General features: G+C 47.5%; 1 protein-coding gene across 2 annotated transcripts in view; it reads right to left on the bottom strand.

Annotated features, from left to right (window-relative positions):
* RYK (receptor like tyrosine kinase) overlaps positions 1-26,579 on the bottom strand; it is a 906,407-nt gene that overhangs the window by 235,376 nt on the left and 644,452 nt on the right. For both annotated transcript variants that reach the window (XM_086943935.1, XM_086943936.1), the window contains exon 9: positions 6,143-6,229. In XM_086943935.1, coding sequence (XP_086800061.1) covers positions 6,143-6,229 — 87 coding nt within the window. The remainder of the gene's footprint in view (positions 1-6,142; positions 6,230-26,579) is intronic.

Here is a 26,579-nt window from a genome sequence, read left to right as displayed (position 1 = left end):
GTCAACCAACCCTCCACTGGCCCCAAACGTGGAGAGACAGAGGGGGTAGACTCATACCAGAAACTCTTTATGGATCGAGTGGACAAAATAGTCCTGTCAAGGCAGTAGTGTTTTGCAAATGCATTCACCAATGCACGTCCGATGTACAGCTCGGATACTCGCCTTGTGCAGCCAAAGTAGATATTTAAAGTCCTTTAGGGCCCAACCAATAGAGCCTCTCCTTTTGAAAGATTAGATGGCACAAAAACCATTTTCAGTGATAGATTGGCCGATATAAAAAGGACTCACAGCTTTGGGTAAGAAGCCAGCTCATGTCCTCAGGACTAACTTACATGCGAAGAAGTGGTGTAGGGCTGTTGCATCAAGAGGGCCTGCAATTCACTCTAGAGGTGATAGCAATGAGGAAAACTGTTCTGGCCATCTGTAGCTCCAATGAGCAGCTAAAAAAAAAAAATCGCTTTAAAGGATGGGCTTTAGGAGAAATTTGAAAGTCAGACCGTAGATACAATTTATCACACAGGTGATTTACAAGGAGAAAGTTGATCAGGTAAACACAAAAAAGCCCAAAGGACTGGCGGAGCACAATTACATGTGCCCACTATAAGGCTTGGCTGGGACAACATTCGAACAAACAATACCTATGAAAGTTTGGCCTGGAGAAGGTAGGGAATGACTAGCGCCAAATAAGGCAACAAATTGGACTTTTTGGCAGTGCTCATCAATACTCAATGAGATACAGGTAGCAATGAGTCAAATGCAGAAGTCTCCCCTGTTGCTGCGACAAGCGGTTCTCCCAAAATGATAACCAGATCAAAGGGTTAATGCTCATTGTTCAAGAGTTCTGGGTATCTTGCTCTCCAAAATCAGTTAAAGGTAATTACTGGGGCTGGTTCTTCGTCAGAACTCAAAGCAGGAGAGGTAGACGTGAGACTTCAGCCGGAATGCTTCTCCTATTAACTTTTCTGTAGGAAATTACAATGTGCACTAGTTTGCACTCTGCACATTTGACAGTGGCGAAAAGAGCTAACCAAGACAATTAACATTGATTGTTGATGTGCCTTGGCATGCAGATGCCACTGCTGATCCACCACCAGCAGAGGTCTTCTCATCTGCCCTGGCAATTAGAGATGTCTGCTAGATGGTTGTCGTCCAGAAAAATGTCCTGCATGTCTAGCCACCTCCAGAGACACAGGACCTCCAGGCACATGATCCAGGATCACACTCCGATCAGCTTGTTGCACCACATGGAGGGTGTGTTGTTCATGAGGACTTGCTCCAGCCACCGCTACTTCCATACCGATGGAAGGCAGGTATATTTTCAAGGGCAGATGGATAGTATGGAGCTGGCTCTTTACTGGAAATCAGAGGCCTCTGATTTCCACCTTATCTCAGGTGATGCCCCGCTTCCAAATTCAGCAATGATTAATCTGTCACAACCATTTAGTCTGGGTGGGGAAGAGAGAGTGGCCTATCGCAGGTCTGGTTGGAGCTTCTCTACCACCACAAATGATAAAAAGTCATCTCCAACGAGATCTGGATGGAGTTTGGGAGGCAGCCCAGACGTGCAAACAAATTAAGTCTGACGTTCTACTGCAGGCACGTAAATGTAGACTGGAGATACAGATAAGGAGGCTGCACAAGGCAAGGAGTCCAAGTTGCCTCAGAAACGTTCCCGCTGAGATCCAGGATTGAATCTGAAACATCAGGATCATACCCTGAGAGCTGTGGGGTTGGACAAGCTTTAAAGGACACAGTCACTAGGACAGTTCCAGTTAAGGAAATCCTCGGCATGGGGCTCAGATGGGACTGACTCTTTTTGATCGAAAGAATCAAAGTCATAAGGAGTTCCGCTCTTGGTGGACCACATCTGACTGAAGTAAGCTTGCCTTGAGCAGCCAGTTTTTAAGGTTTAAGAATTTGTGTATACCCGAGATCTAAGGTGGGCAGTGACCATTGCCGTCACTTTTGTGAACACCTGCGTAGCTGAGGTAAGGCCAAAGGGGAGAATGGCAAATTGAAAATATTCTTACACTGGGTGAGCTGCATATCACACCAGTGGGAGAGGAAGAAAGGCTAATAAAAACATGTGCCCAACAAGTCTACGGACATCTTCCAGATTCCTGGGTCCGAAGCAGAAAAGAGCTGATTAAAAGGCACGAGCATTTTTTATTTGTTTTTCCTTATAAAGGCATGCAGTGGGCGAAGATCTAGTCAAGGCCTGAAGCCTCCTTCATTTGGCACGAGCACGTAGAGTAGCACCCCTTTCCTCGCTCTTAATCCAGCAACTGCTTGATGTAACCTTTGGCCAGAGGAGGCTTGACTTCTTGCAGCAAGATTGCAGAGCAGTCTGCAGAATGTATGGGGTGAGACAGGGCAGGGAGGAAACAAAACTCATGGCATAGTCCCTTTAAATGATTGCAAGAGCCATCTGACTGATATGATGGATCTCTAGGCTAGAGGGGGGAACATAGATGTTGACTCTTACCAGCTGAGACTGGACCTGTGGGGGCAATTTAAAGAAGAGTGGCAGCCACTGCAGCAGGAGAGAAAGAGTTAGAAGACAGCTTTCTCTGCTGGTGCAATCGGCCTCTGCTGCCGCACCATGACCTCTGCCCCAAGAGACTGGGTCTGCTGTTGCTGTAAATGTTGGGAGGACTGACATTTTCTGTAAGCTAGCCCCTTGGATTAACCCCTACATTTTCTGTACTGTCGGTTGAACTACTTGGCAGAAGACAAGAGTCCCTAGGATTGTATTGTTGCTCAGGTGTCCTTAAATTATTTGAGCACTGAATAAGCCTTCTCTCCAAACAATCTGGAGCCATCAAAGGGCATGTCCATCAAGGATGCTTGGACAGATCCTGAAAACCCGGTGGATCTTATTCAGGCAATAACTCTGTCTCCTACCACACCCTCTGCGTCAGACTCCACGACGCAGACATCAAAGCCCTAGAATGGATCTATCACCTACCGAACATATAGAGTCAGATTTCCACTGTTCAACTCAGAACCTACAGAGATCAGCTGCGGAGTGCCTCAGGAATCCTCCCTGAGCCCCACCCTCAACAACATCTAAATGGCCCAGCTTGCAGCAATTGTCAGAAGCCATGGACTCAACTTTGTCTCATATGCCGACCACACCCAGCTGATTCTCTCCCTCACAGACTAACCCAAAGCCTCCAAGAGCAACTTCCACAACTGTATGAAGGTCGTCACCACCTGGATGATGGACAGCACATAGAGCTTAACTCAGACAAGACCCAAGTACTCATCCTGGGCTCCACTCCCTCTGACTGGGACGACTCCTGGTAGCCGGTAGCTCTCTGAACCCCCCACTTCACAGACCAGGCACACAACCTCTGCATCGTCCTGGACTCCTCGCTCGTAATGAACCGCAAAATCAATGCTGTGTTGTCCTCCTGCTTCCACGTGCTCTGCATGCATCATAAGATCTTTAAGTGGATCCCCAACAAGTCAAAGAAAAAAGTCACCCAGGTGCTCATCAGTAGCAGACTTGACTACGTCAATGCACTCTGCGCTGGCAGTGCCAAGAAACTGCAGACCATCCAGAATGCCTCTGCCAGACTCATCCTGAACTCCCACCCCGCTGTCACATCATTGGCCATCTGAGAGACCTACACTGGCAACCTATCAACAAAAAGGATCACCTTCCAGATCCTTCCCCATGCCTACAAAGCCCTCCACAACGCCGGACCTCCATACCTCAATCACCGCCTTTCCTTCTACACTCCCACCAGACATCTCTCCAACCAATTGGCTCAGGTCACCATCTCACGGATCCGCCAAACCACAGCTGGAGGAAGATCCTTTCCAACCTTGCTGCAAAGACCTGGAAACTCCCTGCCTCTGCACCTCAGGCAATCGCCATCGCTGCCGCAATTCAGGAAGGACCTCAAGACCTGGCTCTTAGACTGAACCGTAGATTCCCCTCCACCACCTCTCCCACACACACTCAGCGCCTTGAGACCTTCACAGGTGAGTACTCGCGTTTTATAAGAACACTAATTGATTCTAAGCACTACACTGATGCCAAGAGATCTGCCACCAGAGTTTGTATAGTGGAAGACAGCAGTTAAGAGAAACTTTGCTGCATTTTGGCCTCATGTATTTTCTGAGCCAGCAAGGCTCGGAGGTCTTCTGGGAAGGCCAGCAGTATCTCGCTGAACAAGTCCCATAAAGCAACATTGACCTACTAGCCCACAAGGCACACTGCATTCAAGGACACAACTACCAGAAGATAGCTTTCTTTTTCCAAAGGCATTAACATGTTTTGACTTTCAAGACAGAAGGTTCGTCGGAAAGCCATTAGCAATTACTTTACGTGTCAAAGGCCGAACCACCACAGTTTCAGGCATAGTCTGCCTTGCCATCAAATCTGGATCCCCAGTCTAAAATAGCCTGGCCACAGCTCGACTGACTGAAGGGCCAGAGCATTCGTAAGAATCTTTTTTACTGGGAATAGGTAGGACCCGATTGAAGGATTTCAGTTAATATACTTGTCTTCGTTTCAATAGTAGGCAACGGTAAATCTAGCACATCTGCTGTCCATGGCAAACCTACTGCAAAAGAGGCACTTTCTATTGTTTGTGGCCCAAGTGGAGAGTCCAGTTCAATCTCCGAAAAAATATCTAGCCCATTGCATGCAGGAAATCCAGGTTTAGTTGGTCATCAGTATTGTGAAGGGGAAGCAGATGCAGATCCTCTTCCTCCTTCTCCACCACATCTTGGGGGGACATTTTGCATACCCTGGACTGCATCAGAGTCAGATCCTAATGTCTCTAGCCTCTGATGGTTCTGGCGTTAAAGCAAAGACTGAGGATTAGAGTCTGGTTACGTACTGACTGGTACTGCTTGTGTAATCTTCTACCCGGACAGAGAGCATTAGGTGGGGTTGAGTCAAGTCCCGCACAGCTTTCTTGCATTTATGGAATATTTTTTATTTTGACTTACCGAAGACTTTGATCAGGAATGACCTTCCAATTGGATTGGCTTCTTAAAGAATGTAGGCAGAAATGCGACTTGGAACAGAGCTTTTGTTTCGACTTTAACCTCTTGTTAAACTCAGGATGAAGAATTTCACCTCCCTCTCTTGGATCACTTTGGGTGCATAAGGGCACATTTCTTGCAGGACATCCAGTCGTGAGCACCAAAGAACAAGCCCAAGCACCAAAGAAGCATGTTCTATGGGTCTGTGACAGGAACCTGCTTGCTGCAGTCGTGGAAGAGCTTAAATCCTGTGGATAGACATTCTTGTTGGCTCACTGTCAAATTATGGGATCAGCAGAAAACAGACATTTGGAGCAGTACTCCAAATCCTCATCTCAAGGCGCAAAAATAAAAACGGATATCAGTATTCAGGGGTGGCCCTTATATGTGGCTCACTTCCTTCACCTCCAGGGTGGTAGAGAATGAACATGAAGCAGCATGGGGGCCACTCAGCGTGCAGTAGCGTGGCTGTAATATTACCCAGATCCAGCCCAGAACCTGGGGGAAATTCTAATCCGTGGTTAGAAGTATAAATCAGAAACACAATGATCTTTAAATATACAGAGTGCAGCCTGCATCAATGTGTTAAATCCTAAGAGAAAGCCAGAGATAGTGGCTTATTCCAGACAACTTTCTGCATTCTCAACAATTCTTTTTAACAGTGAGCATTTTCCCCTAATTTCTGATATGTACAAGCACTTTCTTCCTCCCAAAGAAGCCCTTTGCAAGGATATCGAAAGGCAACAGATATCTGTCCTTATAAATCAATGGGGGTTCGAGTAGATTTCCTAAAACTGAACCAAGTTTAATATGTCCAATCACATAGCAGGAAGAGGAGGAAAGGGTGAAGAGGAAAAATACATTAAATGCAATAAAAGAGCAAGAATTGGTATAAAACACTACAATTTAATGGTCAGAAATTATATTTGGGGTTCAACAAATTCTTGTTCATCATTGACAGCTTGCAAGTTGGGACATGGCAGTAACTCAGAGCTTAACTCTGGATTTGATTTCTCAACTCTGAATACAAAAAACTACTTGCGTCAGTTTATGCAAATGGCCAGAAGGTAAAAGGTTTAGCTTTACACTGATGTTGGGAGGAGGCCAATCCATGAAAAGAATGTTGTATAAATCTCACCTTTGACTGTTTTGACAAAGACGCGCTTCTCTTTGCTGGGGTCTTTTTCATCCACAAGAATCCCATTAAATATTCTACCAAATGTACCTGAAAAAGATGCAGCAAGATTTAGTAGAGTTCTTAGTCATCACTCAAAAAAGATCACAAAAAAGTATCACACCTGAATTGATGGTGGTGTTCTGTAAGGCTTGCATCACAGTTCCCTTAAAATATGATGTTTCTGCTTAAAAATAGGGAAATTGGCACCACGGTACAACAGAATCTGACGACAGCTGAAATATGAATCTTTATTAAAAAATGTGGTCTCTCCTGTCTACATAATCTACATGGATTTGATGTGACTAAGCCTTTTCACATGTAGATGCATCTTCCTAAAAAGGGTAGTATACATAGCTTTAAGAAGCTTTTCAGACAAAGATCACCAAAGTTTAGTAAATAGCTACGTTTAACTCCTTGGGCGCGGACGCGATTCTGCGCCTGTGCGGCCGTTTTGAAGAGTGGACGGGTTCATGACGGCCCCCAGCCGTCATCAGCACACGAGCACCGTGATGCATGATGGCTGGGGGCCGTCATCAGCATGGAAGGGGTTAAAAAAACACTGCCTCCTGAAACAAGCAGGCTAATCCAGAGGATTCCAAAAGCTAATTAAGATCTGGCTATCCACACACAAAGATGTTTGGTTCATTGCTGAACCAAAGATTAATTACTTCCCTCAGAGAATAATCAGTATTAAAAAGACTAATCTCAAATTTCACAAAAAAAAAAATAATTTGCGCTTTCATTTCCTTTTGGGGCTTTCCTTTTGGGGCAAAGCTGGGTGTTTTACAAAATGAAATAATTTCATGCATGCTCAATGTAATAAACCATTTTATTAGCTAATGCTCAAAAAATGGTTTGCGGAAAGAGGTCAGCATAAGAGGTGGTGAGCTAAAGTTACTACTAACTAGATCAAAATCAACTTTATTGTAAATTTGTACTCTTAATAGGTAGCCAGTGAGTGGTAGCTACTTGAAGCTGCACTGCAACAGTGGTGCCTCCAGCCAATTACTTTATTAAAAGGATTCTATAAATGTAATATAATGTAATGTAATAAAATTAACATATGTCAGACATGTAAGTGGTTTGGAGTTAGGGTTGACTCAGAGTGCTTTAGATTACGAGTAACCAAGTGACCTTAAACATAACTGTATCTTGCTACGAAGCCCAACCTCTTGTCTAGTACCAAACAATTGATAGATCCGATAGTATGAGGAAGAAAATCAAGAAAGAAGAGGGTGCATCTATACAAACAGGTAACACAAAGTCTCTTTCTTAACTGCGCTTTGCTTAATTATAAAGCATTAAGAGCATGCATGCCAAATGGGTGTCATAAAACCCTCACACCCACTCTGCAGATATCTCTACCTGAAAAAGCAATTCAAGTTACTTTGACTTTAGTAGAGTGTGCGCAGGAGGTGAAAACCAAACCATTTGGAACTAGCTGTTGAAACGGAAAAGTCCTCTACATGGCAATGGACATGCACCCCTGCCTTAAGTACCCAACCAACTGTACTATTGTCTGGATCTCTAATACTGATTTTGTTGTTGTCCTAGACAGACATGGATCAAGCTTGTGCACCATCACATAGGTATGTTTCACGGATTGCGGTTTTGTTGGACTGGGAGGGGCACCCAGAGCGCTACCCCCATAGTGATGGAAGGATATTGCCTTCTTCAGGAGTTAAGAAGCATGAGTAAAGTGGTGGCAGAATACAAAAGTAGAGATCAGTAGGAAAGAACAGGTCCTTTTTAACCTGTGTCACTGGAGAAGGCCTACCAGCTCACTCACCTTTTTAAAAGTTCTGCTGCTGTTTGCTTAACTTACCCTCAGTCTACATTGGTTAGAAGTAAAGTGCTGCACAGTGCAGGAGTAGTGACTCTGCACTGGTTGTAAGTGTGGCAGTGACAGCAGTGCTGTGCAGTACTTACGTGGTGAGTGCATGTACTGGTACATTAGCGATAGTGAAGGTGTAAGTTGGCAGTGTGTGTACCTGCAACTAGTACACCATGATAATACAGGGAGGCTACAATAATGAACAGCATGCACAGGTTTAATGTATGCGCTGAGTGCAATGTTGTCTGTGGAGGCACAAATCATGGAGGTAACTACTGGATAGTGTGCCTGTAATGGTACACTACATGGAGGTCACTGGGTCCAATTTTGGGAAGCCCAGGCCAGCAAGGCAAGGACATGAGGTTGTAGAGAACTCCCCCTTAGATGTATTGCTCTTTCCTGTGAGCTGGGTGAGACACTCTGTAGAAGGGAGTGACGGTCTCTTCCCATGCACTTCATATGGCGATCTTTGATTCAGTGAGAGATTATAAGGAAGGGGCCTGGACACATCTCAGGAAGGAGATGGGGCTGATAAGGGAATCAAAGAGTAGGGCGGGGAACCCAGGATTAATCTTTTGAAGCACATATCACTGAGGCTGATATCCAGGTGTGAACTAGTCACTCCCATGGTCTGTGCTGAGGGACTATTCGCTGTGTAATCTCTCCTGCTGTGACAGACTGCTTATCAAGAGAAACAGATAAGAGAAGTGTGTACTTCAAAAGAAGCAGAACCCCAACCTATAATTTCAAAAACTCGGACCCTAAATAATGTTTGGTGTCTGGAAATGGACTATAAGAAGGCGAGGTTGAGAGTTCAAATATTTGTCATCTGCCAAGCAGCCAGACGAGCTGTGTGAGAATGGGAAGCTCTGCAAGGATCCTGCCTGTGACCAGAACTGGAGGTCAAGGCCTGCTAGTCTATCTGCTGGGTAAGGGGATATCACCAGGCAATACCCCCTGTTCTGGAGCCTGAAGCACCAGCGCCTGCCTGCCTTTCAAGAACAACGTGCTGTATGCTTGATTCCGTTCTAGGAAAGACATGGCTTGGTAGTTCGGGCTGGACTTTTCCCATGAGGCACAGGGTCAAGGCTGATTTGCATATAGCCATTGTCTGACCTATGGCGGTGTGGAGTGCAAAAAAACGATGGATTTAGGCCCAGATCTTTGCACTGGGGTGAATGTAAGACATTGTTCTGCATTCTGTCCATCAACTGTGTTTTTTGCAATTTTCACCCCGAGTGGGCTGGGTATGCTCAGACGTGAGTCCCAGGCTCTCCACATCACTGGAGTCAAGCTATCCAAGCTGAAGAAGGCTGATAGCCATAAACCGGTCCTTGGATGCTTGATTCCGGTCTAGGAAAGACATGGCTTGGTAGTTCAGGCTGGACTGTTCCCATGAGGCACAGGGTCAAGGCTGATTTGCATATAGCATTGTCTGACCAAGGGTGGTGTGGAGTGCAAAAAAACGATGGATTTAGGCCCAGATCTTTGTACTGGGGTGAATGTAAGACATTGTTCTGCATTCTGTCCATCAACTGTGTTTTTTGTATGAAGAAGAGGGGCGCATTAGAGAGAGTGAGGTCCAGTGCAGGTCGCAATGTTGAGTGGACTACCAGTGCAAGGTGTAAGGAGATGGCTGCTCCACCTCTTGGGTCGATGCCCGTGGGCAAATTAAAGTTGTAATCCGCCAGGAGAGGACCAATGCGAAGATAGCCATGAGCACAGTGCAGGAAGAGCAAACCTGTGCGTCCTCGCTGCTGCAACCCCGTATACCAGGCAAGGCTGCGGTGGAAGATACTGCCAGATAACTGGGGCTGAAGTGGAACCCTAGAGGTGACGCCGTATGCCAGAAGGGGTTCGCTGTGGTATGGACTGATGTGCAGTGAGGTGAGGTCAGGCGGCTTGCTTGGTGGTGTTCCAGAAAAACAGTGGTAGAAGGGGCTGCCGCTATTGAGTGCTGTGAGAATGTGGCTGCGTCCTCAGAAAGGATAAGCTGTGTGAGTCATAGGTCCACAAAGAAGCATTAAAGATTGCGTCCTATCTGCCACCCGTGAATTGAGGAGGTGGTCGTGGGTGCATTACCACATCATTAGTATCCTAATCAGAAGCATCAGAATCCAAACCCCCTTCCCCCATTGGGAAGCACAGAACCTAAAGTGCAGGAGGAGCACTGGAGCACATTCGATAGTTGCTGGAGTCAACTGCGCAAGCTCTAGAGCCCCGACCTTAAGGGGAAATGTGTTATTGTTTTTACATGTCAACATTTATTTGAATGCGGAGAGTTAGAAATAAAATAGTTTATTTTGAAAATGCGTTTTTGACTGGACATGGATTTGCTGGCACTTGAGTTGTAAGTAGTGTTCACTAACCTGTATTCACATTGCCTCCTCTACCTGCCCACTCCATGGAGCCTTTGGCTGCTCATCCGCAGCTTCCACTGAGAGCCAAGTGCAGAAGGGGTTCTTGGCCCAGTTGCTAAAGGCCCATAGTAGGTAGGGCCCCAGTACATCAGTAGTAAAAGGCCTCAACCCCTAAGGTTGGGCCCAGACACCCCTGTGTGCCAGAGTTCCTCCGAAAGAGGTTCTGACGCTTATTTACTTTAGTACTGCATTGTTTTGTCCATAATGTGTCATTGAACTGGAGAGGTCCCAAGATGGGCAGTTCCACAAGCGTGAGGGGTGGGGAAGTGAATTGGGGGATGCAGCAGGTAAGCGTCAGGAAAGGGAGGACTGAGTTTAGTCTCTCAACATTCTACTGAACCCATGTGATTGTAAGGTTGGAAATGGTTGTGAGTGGCAAGGTAGGTGTAGGACCTCTCTCAAATGTGTTCTTAGGGTTGTTCCATCTGAGGGGCTCTCCCAAAACCTAATTTCTTCAAGTTGTATGGCTGTTGAAGACCAGTCCAATATCTTGTGTGAGTTTAGTTTGAGACTAATTAGTGATGTGTTCAGATGGATGGAACAGACTACTAGTCAGTGAAGAATATGCAACAGAACCTACTTGAGAGTAGTTGGTATGCTGTGACAAGGCATTTTGTATGACAAACTGAACTGCATCACAGTGTGGTTCAGGTCTGCAGTATTGTGCAGAGCATATTTCTTTTGATGGAAGGCATTATGGAAAGAGGCTATTATGGTGTATTAGGCTGTAGTATTTTACCAAATTCCCTTGGCATGGATGAACCCATAGGACAGACATGGTAAAAGAGATGGAGGGAAGTGGTTCTGGGTCATGAGAAGGGGTGGGTGAAGTATGTTGAACAGAGATTCTAACAGAATATCCTAGTGTTTTAACCTGCTTAATTAGGGTCTCAAAACAGTTCTACAGGTGGGGGTCACATGAATTAAACTGTGCAGTGGAAGATATGTGAAGTGTTGTATATGGAGAATTTTCCATCAGCAGAAAACAACAAGCATTTGCAATGCAATCGGTCTTGCATTTGTGAAAGTTAGCTCTCGACGTTGAAAATGACAATGTTTTTTTCTTTTGTTCCTTCATTTGCAGTGGAGTGATTATATTTGCATAGCGCTATTGCCATTTTAATGACCTTCTTGTGCTGGAGAACCAGAAAATGGGGAATAGGCTATAAGGTTAGGGAGACCGGAGTAATACGCTGCCTTAAGAAACAAAAAGTAACAACAACCTGGAAAAAGCAAATACTCATAAGGGTTTTAAGATTAACCCGTTAAGCGCTGCAGTCGGCCAACTGCCGTCGCGAGCACTACCTTGCCAGTGCTGCGCACGACCGTTGGCCGACGGGACCGCACCCGTTATTCGAACATTCAGCACTGGGCACTGAACGTTCGACGCTTCAAAGGGGTTAAGGGAAGCATGTGAGCATGTGAGAAGTAAACAGAGCAACGTAGTTACCTGAATATGTTTACACTTATTATTTAGACATTAATGAGTGTTTTTGCCTAAAAAGTAAAGGACATGACTACAGGGCCAGTGAAGAGACTACAGGGACCATCATGCACCGCTAAAAGCCAACAAAAGCTTATCATGCCAATTACGAGGAGTATTAAAAGAGCAACAAGTGAGATGAAAAGTGTGACAAACTCAAGCCTAAACCAGTGACCCAAATAGGAGAACAATAATCGGTAATCCAATGAGACAATGGACTCACATAAACTAACCTTGTAGTTAACGAAAAAACCCATAATCAAAACGAAACAGAGGAATTTGGTAATGTGGAACTGTAAAAAACATGCAAAATAAGTGCTAAAATGAAACTTTAAATCTGAAAATGTGTGTCTACCTTTATCGACAAAAGCACGAAATACCAGAGTCGATGAGCAAACAATTAAGATGGTGTTCTATGGTATTCATGTGTGAGACGAAACACCCTATTTCTTGAAGGACGGAAAGCAATGACAGGAGGGAAGGGGTGTGAGCGAGGGGCCAACAGATCGCCAGAGATGGTCAACAAAAGCAAACAATGACTGAAAACACAAGCCGTGGCACAGGAAGGATGGCAGCAATGATGGGACGGAGGGCGTGCGACTGTAGAGGCAACAGATGGCCAGAGCTGGCCAACCAAAACAACTAATCGGTGAAGTCCCCTGGGAGGGAACCAAGCACCCAAAGGCGAGACAGATGGATACTATTGACCAACCCGAGTAAAGGAATTTAGAAACCAGAAGCGCTGGGCGTGTTGAGAAGCTCGTAGACTGAATACAACCTGCCTAGCAGAGCAGTGCATGCGCTGCCCAGGCTCGACTAAAAAAAAAAAAAGAGGGGCTATATAGGAGATTTGAGGACCATTAAAAGTCTAAAAAGAGCAGCATTTTTTGCCTAAAAACTTTCACCAGTCATGCGGAGGGGTATTAACCAGCACAACCACAACATCATAATAACTCTTGTTCAATATAGTAACAGTGACAGAGTAATGGGAAATAAACATTCAACCAGTCATGATACAGACACTAGTTCAATCTTTGGCATAATGACCTGTAGAAGAGCAAATGAGAACTTCATACCAACATTATGTCATAACCTTATTTTCTCATTAGAACACCATGCTCTGAGGATACAGTTCCATAATTCACACATCTACTAGATAATTGTATTAATTTAAACCCTATGATATATCACCATTACACTTCTAAAATCTGCTTCTTGACAAGAAGGCTTGCAAATACATTAGGTCATAGGGTTAGAACCTCACAGTAAAATAAATATCCTCAGTTAAGAGTGAATATGATGAAGCATGTGTTTTATCGTGGGTGAGTCTACAAAGTTGTAAAATAAAAACTGCTAAAGGAAAGGGTCACATATTACTCACACTTGTGTCATAAAGCAATGTGTCAAATTTTAAGGACTATATTCTAGGGTATTCTAGGTATAAACATCCCACTTCAAGCTAGCCAACCATAGCATAAAGACTATTCCGGTTTCAATTTCTTTTAAAAGTAACCAAAGCCTGTGGCTCGCTAGTATAAGATTAACTTATTTACTTTTGTGTTTCACAGTAAAAATGGAAAGATTGTTTGGAGCTAAGCTGTGGAGTTTCTTGAGCTTGCCATGAACTCCCATCACATTCTTGCTGCATTCGTAGCTCTTTAGGGACTGCCAAGTGAGAAGCTGAGAGAGGAAAGCATGTACCGCTTGTATGGACACCTTGCCGTTAGGCACTACCCATCCTCCATGACGCCAACATGGGCTGTTCCAGTCTAGCCCCACCTCGTAAAAAGAGCTGTCACTGTGTTTATGTACTGCTTCATCACATCTTGATGTTATTTCACACATCTGCAAAGATATGCATCTGCTTCTCATCTACTGAAGCAGGGCAACGATGGCATGCACAATTGATGTTGGCAAGATTATGCACATTAAAACCAGACCTAATGGCCTTGCTAATGCTGTTAATGCACAGTGATGTGATGGCTAGCCCAGGACTCAAGTAGATATTAAATGTCATTGATAAGCTGCTGCAGCAGCAGAGCTCAACACATGGCAGCATGGCATAGGAGTTGCCAATGGAAATCGTTACACCCCCCACTATCTTACACCTCAGACATGTAAAGTACAGCAAAAGAAGCATGTCTGGGAGTGTAACATTTTGTGTGGCTTACATCCAAGTTAACTTTCCAGACTGTATTAAACTACACGTTTCTTGCATGAGCAGCAAATTTATAAGTTGTCCCAAGTCTGTGGTGGGGCGTTACCATGAACTAATGTGAACTCAGCTGCTGAATAATGTACTTACCAAAAGGCTCATGTGTTGGCAGCTCTTGCGGTCCCATCAGTTTTTGCAAACCTGACCACTACATACGAGTAAGCAACATGCGTTTTTAGCTCCATTTCAATGCTCAACATGCTCTGTACCACATGCGTGTCAAGCAGATTAGCATAATTCGTTAACTATAGTGTTAGGTCTTAAAGTTTAATTGTGCATATTAGAAACCATCATCTTTAGGTATCTTAGTCCATACGGGTAAGAAAGATAAGAAACCCAAGAAGTCCATGTCTGCAGCATCTGGCAGTGTGGAACCCTTTAATCTACGTGCTACCTTTTCCTCTCCTGGCCCGTTAGGCCTGGTACTTTCCATGTTCTCGTCATCACAATGTCGTCTTTTTCTCGAAATAATTCCGTTCTTTTTTTACTTCTTAACTTCTCTATGAAGTACCCATTGTTCTATCCTGAGTCTCTTGCTTTTCTTATCTATAAGTCTGCCATCTTAACATTTTAATTGCATCTTTTCACATGCAACCGTTTTTAGGTCGAGCGTAGCGATGGGCCTATTGTTGGCGTGTTTGGAGGAATGTGAGACAGCGTTCGGGCTCGCGCCTCTGCTGTCTCAGATTCCTCCTCGAGGGCACGCACGTCGCCGTGCACATCCCCTGCCTGCCATTCACATGCTCTCGCAATCACACATAGGCAAAGTCACGCATGCGCACACATTCCCACGCGCACACACTCACACCCCCCCCCCCCACACGCAGGGCTTACAATCACACACAAACGCGCACACACCCTCCCAACCCCACTCACCGGGAACACGCAGGGCTTCCATCCGTTGTTTCTCCTCCCCTTCCTTCCTTCGTGCGTGTCACGCCTCTCCTTTCTCCTGGCCGGAAATCCGATTTGCGTGTCAGGCCTCGTTCTTCAGTGTGCCGAGTCTTGTTATTTCAGCTTGTGATGTTGACGGAATGCTCCACAGGTACAAACACATGATGCCGTTGTTTTGGTTGTTGTTTTTTTTTCTTCTTTGAAGCAAGTGATGTTGATGGAGTGCCTCCCAGGCACATACACATCTATTTTGTTAACTGTCGTGATGCTTTATAGCCTCTTTTGTAAAAACACAGAAAAATGAGTGCCTTACACTCCTTTAAACCTTTAAGCAGACACTCGTCTGACATATCCAGCGCTCCTGCAGCTTGGGATCTGATGTTTTGAGAACAAGCAATTTAACTATACAAAAACGAGGGCTCCATATGCTTTTAAACCTGCAAGCAGACACTCGTTCATATTAAGCAGCCCCCAGCCGTGTGTTCTCTGTCCTGCGCACATAGTGAGCAACACTGGAATGTGCGACAGCTAAGTGGTGCGGATCTTATAGTTTTAAGTCACTCAACTAACCAGCTGCCGTTCGCCTGTGGGTTTCCCTCAAGTAAGTGAAATGGAAGATCCCATTGTTTGCATGCCTTTATTTTGCTGTGTAGAGCAGTCACTGTCGGTACTGTAGCTACTGTTGCTACTTTATTTGACGCACTGGCCGGGGTTTGAGCCATGAACACATATTAATATACTAGCATGCCCCTTTGAATGTCACCAATGTAGCTGTTGCTGGTTTATGAAGAGTTAGGATGCTGCACTGTTATCAGCTAATGAACAAATTGCTCAACATAATTTATAAGGCGCAGCGCTACTCCGTGTTACACTCTTTCAATGAGAAAGCGCACCCAAAGCTACGTGCACAAAGATGGATAGAACTGGATTTGGTATCACTGCCACCGACTCCCTTCTCATTGAGCATAATGTGATTTAAAGCTCAGCAATGCCACTAAGGAACCGGTTCTGCTGTTTGGAATAAAAAGTAGCTTTGAGTTCTTTGGGCACAGACTCGAATTATTTTGATAAATTAAGCAGTGCTATCAATTTATGTGTGAGGTAAACGGGTGTGGGATATAGGAAGCTAACTGAGAAACAGCGCCCGCTTATTCAATTGATAGCCATGGTTTATGATAGAGCCGCACTCCACTATGTCAGGTTTCTACCTGTGTAAGTGTGTGTGTTTTTGCAGTTTTACTTATTGCCAATTTGACCCGTAGGTATAGCCGTGCTTTTTATGAGCACAATTACATTACCCAAGAACACATTATTTTTGGTAGACACGGGGAGATTGGTTTTGTCTGGTGTATGTGCACGGACACAAAGCTATGGGCAGAGAGATGGATAGAACTGGGTTTGGTTTCACTGTTGCAGACTTTCTTTCATTCGCGATCACCCGACAGATTTTTAACCCCCTGCAGCTGCCCGCCTATCTCCCCCCTGAACCTCGACCGCCCAGACCCAACCCCCAACAGAGCCATGTCTGCCCCCCACCGTCCTGCGCAAGCAAACCAAGGATCCCAGCGCCCCCCCTCCCATCTTTTGAAGCCCCTTCCTCCCGTCGATAGTGATGTTGCATGCAGTGCCCGAGCTCTGCTTCCCGGGGGAAGCCTCCACTGAGACCCCCGGTCCAGCCACTGTCCCCCTCCCCTGGGGAGTGGGGGGCTGAACCAAGGGGCATTGCACGCTGATCACCACCACTGCCATGCACACACGGACACCAGCACTGCCATGCACACACGGACACCACCACTGCCATGCACACACGGACACCACCACTGCCATGCACACACGGACACCACCACTGCCATGCACACACGGACAACACCACTGCCATGCACACACGGACACCACCACTGCCATGCACACACGGACACCACCACTGCCATGCGCACACGGACACCACCACTGCCATGCACACACGGACTCCACCACTGCCATGCACACACAGACACCACCACTGCCATGCACACACGGACACCACCACTGCCATGCACACACGGACACCACCTCATTATTCAGGAGCTGCGCCTCTCGCCCCGTTATGAAGTCCCGGGGGGCATAAAAGAAAAATTTTATTACATCGCAACACCTCGCAAGTTGTGTTTTTAAAATTATTTTTTATCATCTTTACGGTTTGTGGCATTTTGAATTTTACATTGTCTGTTATTTTATTAACCCATGTCCTGTCCCCCCCCCCCACGTTAATGCAAAGCATTGTCATTTACAACGCCAGTAACTCAAACTTTAATGCTGCGAGACCTATTGCATTGCAAATGCTTGTTTTATCTTGTTTTCTTTCTACTCTGTACTTTATGACACTCGAACTGTCTGACTTCCACTAGTTGTTTGAATGGGAGTTTGAAGGCAGGAGTTCCATTGTTATAGAAGTACCTGCAGTTATAACCACTTCACAACTGTGTTTGTGGCAGACTTCCTGTTGTGGCTAATGACAAAGAGACCTGCACAACTACCAACATCAGAGACGTTTTGCTAAGCCTTATACAAATGCGTCAGGCAGCGGTTGAACAAGAGGGTTACTTTACATGCATCATCAAAAGATTTATAAAGGGCAGGCAGACAAAGGTACGAAGCCAATGTAGTGTCATCCACCTGATCCTTAGAGTGCTGCACAGACATAAAACGATTCCCTGAGCAGTTATAGGGTTTTGTCTCAAAGGAGGATTTTTTGGTTTCCAGGGGGCTCTTTCCGCTCTTGGCACTTGAGCCGCATGAAGTTTGTGCTGCAGCCTCCAACTTTAACTTGTGTATAACAAACTCGAGGCATTCATTCTGAGTGCTCAAGCTTTCTGAATACAATGACCTTCAAATGCAGCAGTTGGTTAAAGACTTGCAGTGACACATCGGCGATACCAAGTGGATTAAACGAAATAATGGAATCTGGTTCTAACTGAACCCTATTAAATGAGAGTACAAGCTGTAGTCCTGTTCATTTCAGTCTGGCTCTGCAGAGGGTGGGCAATAACAGCATGCAAGGTCTGCTATATCCGCAAATAAAAAAAAGTCAAGGTCAATGCAACTGTAGGTGTAGCATCTGCGAGCCAGCATCCATTATGAGTGGGAATTCTAGGAGGTACATGTGTCATGGCTGCAACGCATACAAACCTATTTATTTGCAAATAATTATTGCAAAAATGTATGAAATAAATCACAATCTACTCCACAACACTTTCCTGAGGCAAATACTGCAACACCATCGGGCACATTTTCAAGAGGCGTAGAGTACTGCTGTGACACGGGCATGGAACAGTCACCTAATCCATCAAAGACCGAAGAACCTTCAAATCACATTCCTGCAAACTTCATATTTTTTTCGTCTGACAAAAAGATTGGTCATGAATGGTGCTAACAAGCCACTAAGGCCTACAATAAAAAGAAACAGTCATGTTGGGCATCATCTAGCTTGAAGCAATGCAACAAAAGGTTTTAAGCAGACTAATGAAGCCGGATTCGAGAGAAACACTGATGAGCTGGTAGATGATATCCTCACTGTAGAATACAGTTAAATTCATACAAAAGTTAATTTGGACCAATTCGTCCTTAAACACCTAAAATGTCCATAAATACAATCTCATATAAAACATCTGAATAAAATATAACATAAAATTCATACATATAAAATTCCTTAATCATTCCACCTTTCTATTTAAAATACCATGTATTATATACATAACTTTGAGATTTCGATTCTATTCACCTTTAATTATTTTAAAACTTTTTTGTATGAACTTCCCAAACACCTGCTATATCCAAATTATTCATTTCAGTTAGAAAGTCTACCTCTTGTGACCAATTTTTAATACCATACTTTTTAAAAATTGGACATAAGGAAAATGCTACTTACCAGTATGCATCTGTTCTTGGCATGTAGAGCTGCAGAGTTACACACTGTTGCATAGATCGCCATCTAGTGTTGGGCACGGATGTTTGCACTTGTTTTTGTCCTGAAAAGTTCTTTGGAAGTCACAAGATAGGTGACTCCTCCTTTAGATCACATTGCGCATGGGCATCGGCTCCATCCTCAGATTGTTTTTCGCCATTAGGGAAATGATGGTGCTTTGCAAAAAAAAAGGAAGGATGTCCATGTAAGCTATATCTAATTATGATAATACTTGAACAGATAAGGTAGCCGGGGAGGCGGGTGGGCGTGTGTAACTCTGCAGCTCTACATGCCAAGAACAGATCGATAGAGGTGGAAGGGAGAAACTACTTTAGAAAGGAATTTAGGATTTGTTCGGAGAACAACCTTATTATGATGCATCTGCAGGAAAGGTTCCTAAATGGTTAGTGCTTGTAGTTCACTAACTCTTCGTAGAGAAGTAAAGCTATTAGGAAAGCAACTTTCCATGTTAAGAATTGTAGCTCGCATTTATGTAAAGGTTCAAAGGGAGGTCCCATTAGCCATGTGAGAACAACGTTTAAATTACACACAGGTGAAAGTGGTGCTCTGGGGGGAATTATTCTTTTAAGGCGTGTAGGCTAAGTTACATTTTTGGAGGTGCAGTAAGTAGCCTATGATGTGGTAAATAGACACATCTAGGAGATTGATATTGTTGTTGTGACAATATATTACAACGCGTTTCCACTTGGCTGGATAGCACGCTCTAGTGTTTGGACGTCTAGCTTCTTTAATGACGTTCATGCAGTGAAGAAGAAGGTTAAGGTAACTGAATTCTAGGACTTCAGGAACCAGATCGCAAGGTTGAGCTGAGCTGGGTCCGGGTGTCTGATCTCTCCATGGTTCTGGGTTAAGAGGTATGGAGATAGGTATAGCTTTTGGTGCGGTACTACAAAAAGTTCCAGCAATGTGGTGTACCACGGTTATCTGGAGCAACTAGAATGAGGGTTAAGGAATGTTGCTGTAGTTTGCGCACTACTAGTGGAAAGAGTGGGAGAAGCGGAAAAGCGTATGCACATCTGCCTGACCAGTTCATCCATATTGCATTGCATTTGGGCAGTGGGTGTGGATATCTGGCGGCGAAGCTTCGGCATTTGGCGTTTTCGCGGGTGGCAAAGAAGTCTATCTGAGGTTGTCTCCACATCTGAAAGAACGGTTGATGAACTTGTGGATGAAGTTCCCACTTGTGGATCTGTTGTGTCTGGCGGCTTATCAAATCTGCCTTGGTGTTTTGTACCCCTGGAACATGGTGGGCTAAGAGGGAAATGTTCTGAGGTATCGTCCTCCGCCATATGTTCTGTGCTGGGTTAGAGTTGCCGAGAGTGTGTCCCGCCTTGTTTCTGTATGTAGTACATGGCTGTCATGTTGTCCGTGCGGACTAATACAGTCTTGCCTGATATTTGCTTTTGGAATGCTTCTAAGGCTAGGAATATGGCTAGTAACTCCAGGTGGTTGATGTGGAGTAGCTTTCTTTGTGGTGTCCACCTGCCCAGCATGGTGTGTTGCAGTAGGTGAGCTCCCCAGCCGGAGAGCGATGCGTCCGCTGTCAAGACTATCTGAGGAACTGGCTCGAGGAACGGTCGCCCTTTGGAAAGGTTTTTGGTGTTCCACCACTGCAGAGAGTGGTGAGTACGACCGTTCACCAACACTAGATCGGTCATCTTAAGTGTGCTGCCAATACTGCTAGGCACTTGGTAAACACTTGTGGTGCTGTTGTTACTCTGAATGGGAGCACTTTGAATTGATGGTGCTGACAGTCTATTACAAACCTTAGATACTTCCTGTGAGCGATCTTGGATTCGACCGGCATCGGATACACGCGGTCCATGGACCCTTCAAGTCATAGGCTTTATCATGCTATGACCTTGATCTCGTTTCTATAAGACATGTCTATTGTCCATTGAAAATGTTATCTCCACCAGCCATCCCAGCTTAGAGTACGCTTTGGAGCTACTATCAGTTTTTATAGCTCACAGGACGTCTTGGGGAGACCTTAATACAGGTAAGATAAAGTCAGGAGGCTACAATTGGCTGTAGCATTGTTTTTATTAGCACCAGAAGAGCCAGCCATCGCCTTCATTGTAGCCAACTATCAGTCGCCCTAGATTCTGTAGTAGGGGATCTCTGTGTATAGTCATAATCTAGTGAATAGTCCCGCCCATGTGCGTGGACCCCGGCAATCAAAAATAATCTCTTAAGTTGTCAAAATAATGCAGAAACTGCAAGACACTTAAGAGAGAATTTAAAGACAAATAATGCAGCCTATATCCACAGGCTACACTGTCCAGTACTTCAACTAGAAATTCCACCAAAAATCACCACACACAGCTCAGCCTGCTAGTTTCTACCATAGAGAAACCTGCCTCCCCCAGTCAAAGACTCAGGAATGATAGAGAGGAAGGTAGGGACAGACAAGCCCCATAGGCTGCCATTATGTGGCTTAAATAGGATACTGTGCCTTTAAGAGAACTTTCCAGACTTCTCCCAGTATCCCAGAATGCATAGCAGGTCCAACTTACTTTCAGTTCTTTTTTCCGGCTCCTGCTTACAGGACCCTGGCATTGAGCTCTCCCTTTTTCAAGGGTTTATTGAATTCGTTTTTGCACTTTTTGACTTTTAAAAGTGCTGTGATTACTGCTTGGTGTTCTCTTCTCACCCTTGTGCTGTTTTTTAGGCGTTTTGGGGCTCCGAAATGCCTGGCCTTTTTGTTAAGTGCCCAGCATGTGAGAGGAAGAAGGCCAAAAGCGACCCCCATGATGTCTGCATCGTGTGCATTCCAGAAGATCATGGCCCTGAGGAGTGTGTGATCTGCCAGCAACTTTCTGCTAGGACACTCAGGGACAGATTGAAGATCAGGCTGGCTGGCCTGGAGGATAGGCGCCAACATGCTGCAGGTGGGTCTGGGCAGCCTGGGAGGGATCCCTCTGCCTCTGCTGAGGACCCTGGGGGGCTCCCCGGGGGCAGGAAGTCCAGCCAACGATCCCATTCTCCGTCGATGTCGAAGGCTTCGACGGCGGCGTCGAGAGGGATGACGACGGCGTGCTCCCCGTCTCCCCGGGGCTCCGGGTCGAGACGGCGTGACGACTCGACGGCGAAGGAGAAGCCGACGTCGAAGCCGCCGTCGACGTCATCGTCTTCGTCGACGTCGAGGTCTTCATACCGACGCCGAAGGCGCAGGGACGTGCATCGGCGCTCGCCGAAGCGGCACCGACGCTCGCCGTCGAGGCGACACCGCCGGTCGTCGTCGAGGCGACACCGCCGATCGTCGTCGAGGCGACACCGCCGATCGACGTCTAGGGGCTCCTCGACGTCGGGAACATCAAGACGACGACGGCGATCGACGCCGAGGGCGGACCGCCCGACGTCGAGAGGACGACGTGAGAGGTCGCGCAAGAGGGGATCGACGTCGAGGAGTCGACATTCGACGCCGAGGATGAGAGGGTCGACGTCGAGGGGACGACGTTCGACGCCGGAGTCCAGGAAGCGCCGTTCGACGCCGGAAAAGCGTCGTTCTGCGTCCAGCAGACAGCGGTCAGCGTCGAGGAGTAGGTCTCCCTCTCCCAAACGACGCAGAAGGGGCTCTAGCCCCAGGAGTCACGCCACTTCCAGTGGACGCAAGAGGAAGAGGTCGCCTCCGCACCCGTCCCCTAAAGGTTCACCGGGCTCGGTGTACTCGGAAGTGTACACTCCATCTCGACCCGGGACTCCTGCTCCTCCACCCGTACCGAAGGAGGACCCTCCGCCCGTGCCACCACTTCCTACGGAGGATCCTGCTCCACCTCCGGTCCCACCGCATGGGCCCGCCCCGCGGCCGGTGGTGCCTCCGCCGAGGTCCGCTTCACTGCCGTCACTGCCTGTTCCTCCCAAGGGGACCCCGAAACCGAAGCCCCGGGAGGATCCAAAGAGTCCCCGCGAGAAGCCACGGAAGACCCCTCCTCGCAAACCGAAGGAGCGCCCTAGAGCTGGCAGGTCTCGTTCTCGCTCTAGGCGCAGGTCTTCCACGAGGTCGAGACACCGCCATAGGAGGCGCGAATCTCGCTCCCGCACGAGATCGTCTGGGACCAGGGACTATTCACCTACGCTGTCGGGGTCGCCGGACACCAGGGTGTCCCCGATAGATGACCTGGTGGCCTTTCAAGACGTCCTGCTGAGGGGCGCGGCGAAGCTAGGCATTACACTGACAGTGCCTACTCCGAAGACGTCCGTCATTTTCGAGACTCTGCATCAGAGGCACATGTCTCGTCCCCTCCTGCCCTTGGTGCCGGGCTTGGAAGAACCGGCTATGGCGCTGTTTCTCACCCCGGCGGTGACGAGAGCGGCCCCGTCCAGGCTACTAAAGAAATACCGGGCTCCCGACTCGGATCCGGCCTTCTTGAGAGCGGAGCCTCCGCCTGACTCCGTCATCGTCACGGCGGCCCGCAAGCAGCACGCCACCACTCCGACCTCCACGGTCCCCCCGGACAAGGAGTCTAGGTGGATGGACTCGGCGGGGCGAAAGATCTGTGGGACTTCCGCGACATCCATGAAAGCGGCGAGTGCCACGGCTCTGTTGGGGCGTTACGACCGCGCCCTCTGGGACTCCCTCGAGCGCTTTGCGGAACATCTGCCTCGGGAGCAGCGTGAAGACTTCATGGAGGTCCTGAGTGAGGGGATGCTGGTGGCCAACCAGATAATCAGCGCGGCTGCGGACTCTTCCCTGTTGGCCGCTCATGGGTTCTGCCACGGGATCAACCAACGGCGCCACGCCTGGCTCCGGCTGACGTCCCTGAAACCGGACGCGCAGCAGAGGGTGGCCAATCTGCCGTTTTCCGGGGAGACCCTCTTCGGGAAACACGCAGATGATGAAATGGCCCGCATGAAGGCGGAGGCCGAAACGCTGACGGCTGTGGGCCTGGAAAAGCCCAAGGAAACCAAGAAGCAGTACCGCCCTTTCCAACGGCGGTTCGGAGGACAAGGCCGAGGACGGGGACAGGCTTCGGGGCACTCTCAACAGCAGCAGCCGTTCCGTAAGCCGTTCCAGAAGCGGCAGAAGGGCAGAGGAGGCCAGCAGTCGGCTCCGGCGCCCAAGGGCCAGGCGGGGTCTAGGCCCTAGGAACTTACTTCCCCCGGATCCGTTACCCACTCCGGTAGGGGGAAGCATCCAACTTTTTCTGGCAGAGTGGAGAAAAATTACTCAGGACAAGTGGGTGCTGAATATTGTTTGCAATGGATACAGTCTTCGGTTCACCAGCCCCCCTCCAGCGATTCCCCCGGTCAGCTCGCAGTTCCAGCTGCGCGAGCTCCAGGCGGAAGCGGATATCCTGTTGAGGAAAAGGGCGATAGAAGGCATACCTCTGTCTCAGAGAGGAAGAGGTCTGTACTCCCGGTTCTTTCTGGTTCGCAAGAAGGACAAGAACGAGTTCAGGCCCATTCTGGATTTGCGACAGGCAAACAAGTGGATTCGCAGAGAAAAGTTCTGCATGCTGTCGTTGCACCAGATCTACCCTCAGTTGCAACAGGGAGACTGGCTTTGCGCTATAGACCTACAGGATGCTTACTTCCATGTGCCCATTGCACACAAACACAGGAAGTTCCTGCGGTTCCAAGTCGGCACCAATCACTATCAATACACAGTACTCCCATTCGGACTGAAGTCTGCGCCAAGGACATTCTCGAAATGCATGGCGGTGGTAGCGGCACACCTGAGGAAGAACAAGGTGTTCGTCTACCCGTACTTGGACGATTGGCTGATCAAGGCATCCTCCTTCTCGGAAGCGCGAGCACACTTCCAGACGACGTGCGTTCTCTTGAACAAGCTGGGGTTGCACGTCAACATGGCCAAGTCTGTCCCGACTCCGGTCCAATGCATACAGTACTTGGGAGCCTCCATCGATACGCTGTCAGCAAGCGTGTCTCCTTCGGAAGAGCGACGATTATCACTCCTTCGGAAGGCTCAGGCTCTTATGACGACTCCATCTACAACAGTGAGGACGGTGTCTTCTCTACTGGGATCGATGGCCTCTTGTATCTTCCTGACGCCACACGCACGGCTGCACATGAGACCGTTGCAGGAGTGCTTGGAGGACCAGTGGGATCAGAGGAAAGGATCTTGGGACGACAAGATTCGCCTGTCGCTGCGTGCTCTTCAGTCCCTGAAGTGGTGGTGTTCGGCGGAGAATCTCCTCAGAGGGGTTCCCTTTCACAAGGACATTCCCACGCAGACCGTCGTGACGGATGCGTCTCTTCTGGGATGGGGAGCGCACTCCGGGACTCTGCAGATTCAAGGCACGTGGTCACCGATGGAGGCCACGTATCACATCAATTTCCTGGAACTCAGAGCTGTTCACTTGGCGCTGAAGGCCTTTCTTCCGTCCTTCCGGACCAACTCTCTGCTTGTACAGACGGACAATACCACCACGATGTATTACCTCAACAAGCAGGGGGGGTCGAGATCGCGCACTCTGTCACAGGAGGCGCAGGCGATCTGGCACTGGCTCCTGGCCAGAGGACTGACGATAACGGCCACCCATCTACCAGGTGTGCAGAATGTTCAGGCAGACGCACTGAGCAGACTGCTTCAGGAAAACCACGAATGGGTCATAAACGACGAAGTACTAGGAGAAGTCTTCGCAAGGTGGGGAACTCCAGACGTAGATTTGTTCGCCACCGCCGAAAACAGCAAGTGCAGAGACTTCGCCTCCAGGTACTTCCAGCAAGGGACGCTGGGGAATGCGTTGTGGATCGACTGGACGAACAACTTTCTGTACGCCTTTCCTCCCATTCCCCTGATTCCGGCGGTGCTCATCAAGCTGGCCCGGTCCAGGGCTCGGATGATACTCATCGCCCCGGAGTGGCCCAGGCAGTGGTGGTTCACGGACCTGCTTCACCGGTCTCTCCTTCCTCACATTCGGTTGCCGTGCAGGCCGGACCTTCTCACGAAGTTCGGGGGACGGATGTTACACCCCAACCTCTCGTCTTTGAGTTTGGCGGCATGGCTCCTGAGATAGTGCAATATGGCCATCTGAATCTGCCCGATGATTGCATGGACATACTGAAGGAGTCTAAGAGACCTTCCACTCGGACTTCATATGCGTACAAGTGGAAGAGGTTTTGTATCTGGTGCCAGTCTAAGAACCATGATCCTACGACCTGTAAGGAAGATGTCATCCTTCCTTACCTTTTACATTTGGCGCAGTCTGGCCTTAATGTGCATTCCATTAAGGTTCATCTGGCTGCATTGACTGCCTACAGGAAATGCCCTTCACAGACTTCCTTTTTCCAGATCCCTGTGATCAAAGATTTTCTGGAAGGATTGAAGAAAGTATTCCCTCCTGTCAGGCTTCCCTCGCCTTCATGGGAATTGAATGTGGTGCTGTCCAGATTGATGAAGGAACCTTTTGAACCTATTCATAAGGCTTCGTTGCAGCACCTGTCCTGGAAGGCGGCGTTCCTCGTGGCCATTACATCGGCCCGCAGGGTGAGTGAAATTCAAGCGTTGTGTTGTAATGAACCTTATACTGTATTTCATGCTGCTAAGGTTGTTATGCGTACTCACCCTAAATTTCTTCCCAAGGTTATTTCTGATTTTCATGTCAACCAGACCATGACTTTG

The sequence above is a fragment of the Lissotriton vulgaris genome, chromosome 11 (genome assembly GCF_964263255.1).
Source record: "Lissotriton vulgaris chromosome 11, aLisVul1.2, whole genome shotgun sequence".
In the NCBI taxonomy this organism is placed as follows: domain Eukaryota; kingdom Metazoa; phylum Chordata; class Amphibia; order Caudata; family Salamandridae; genus Lissotriton; species Lissotriton vulgaris.
Note: the sequence above shows the minus strand (reverse complement) of the source record. Positions and strands in the feature narration are given on the sequence as shown.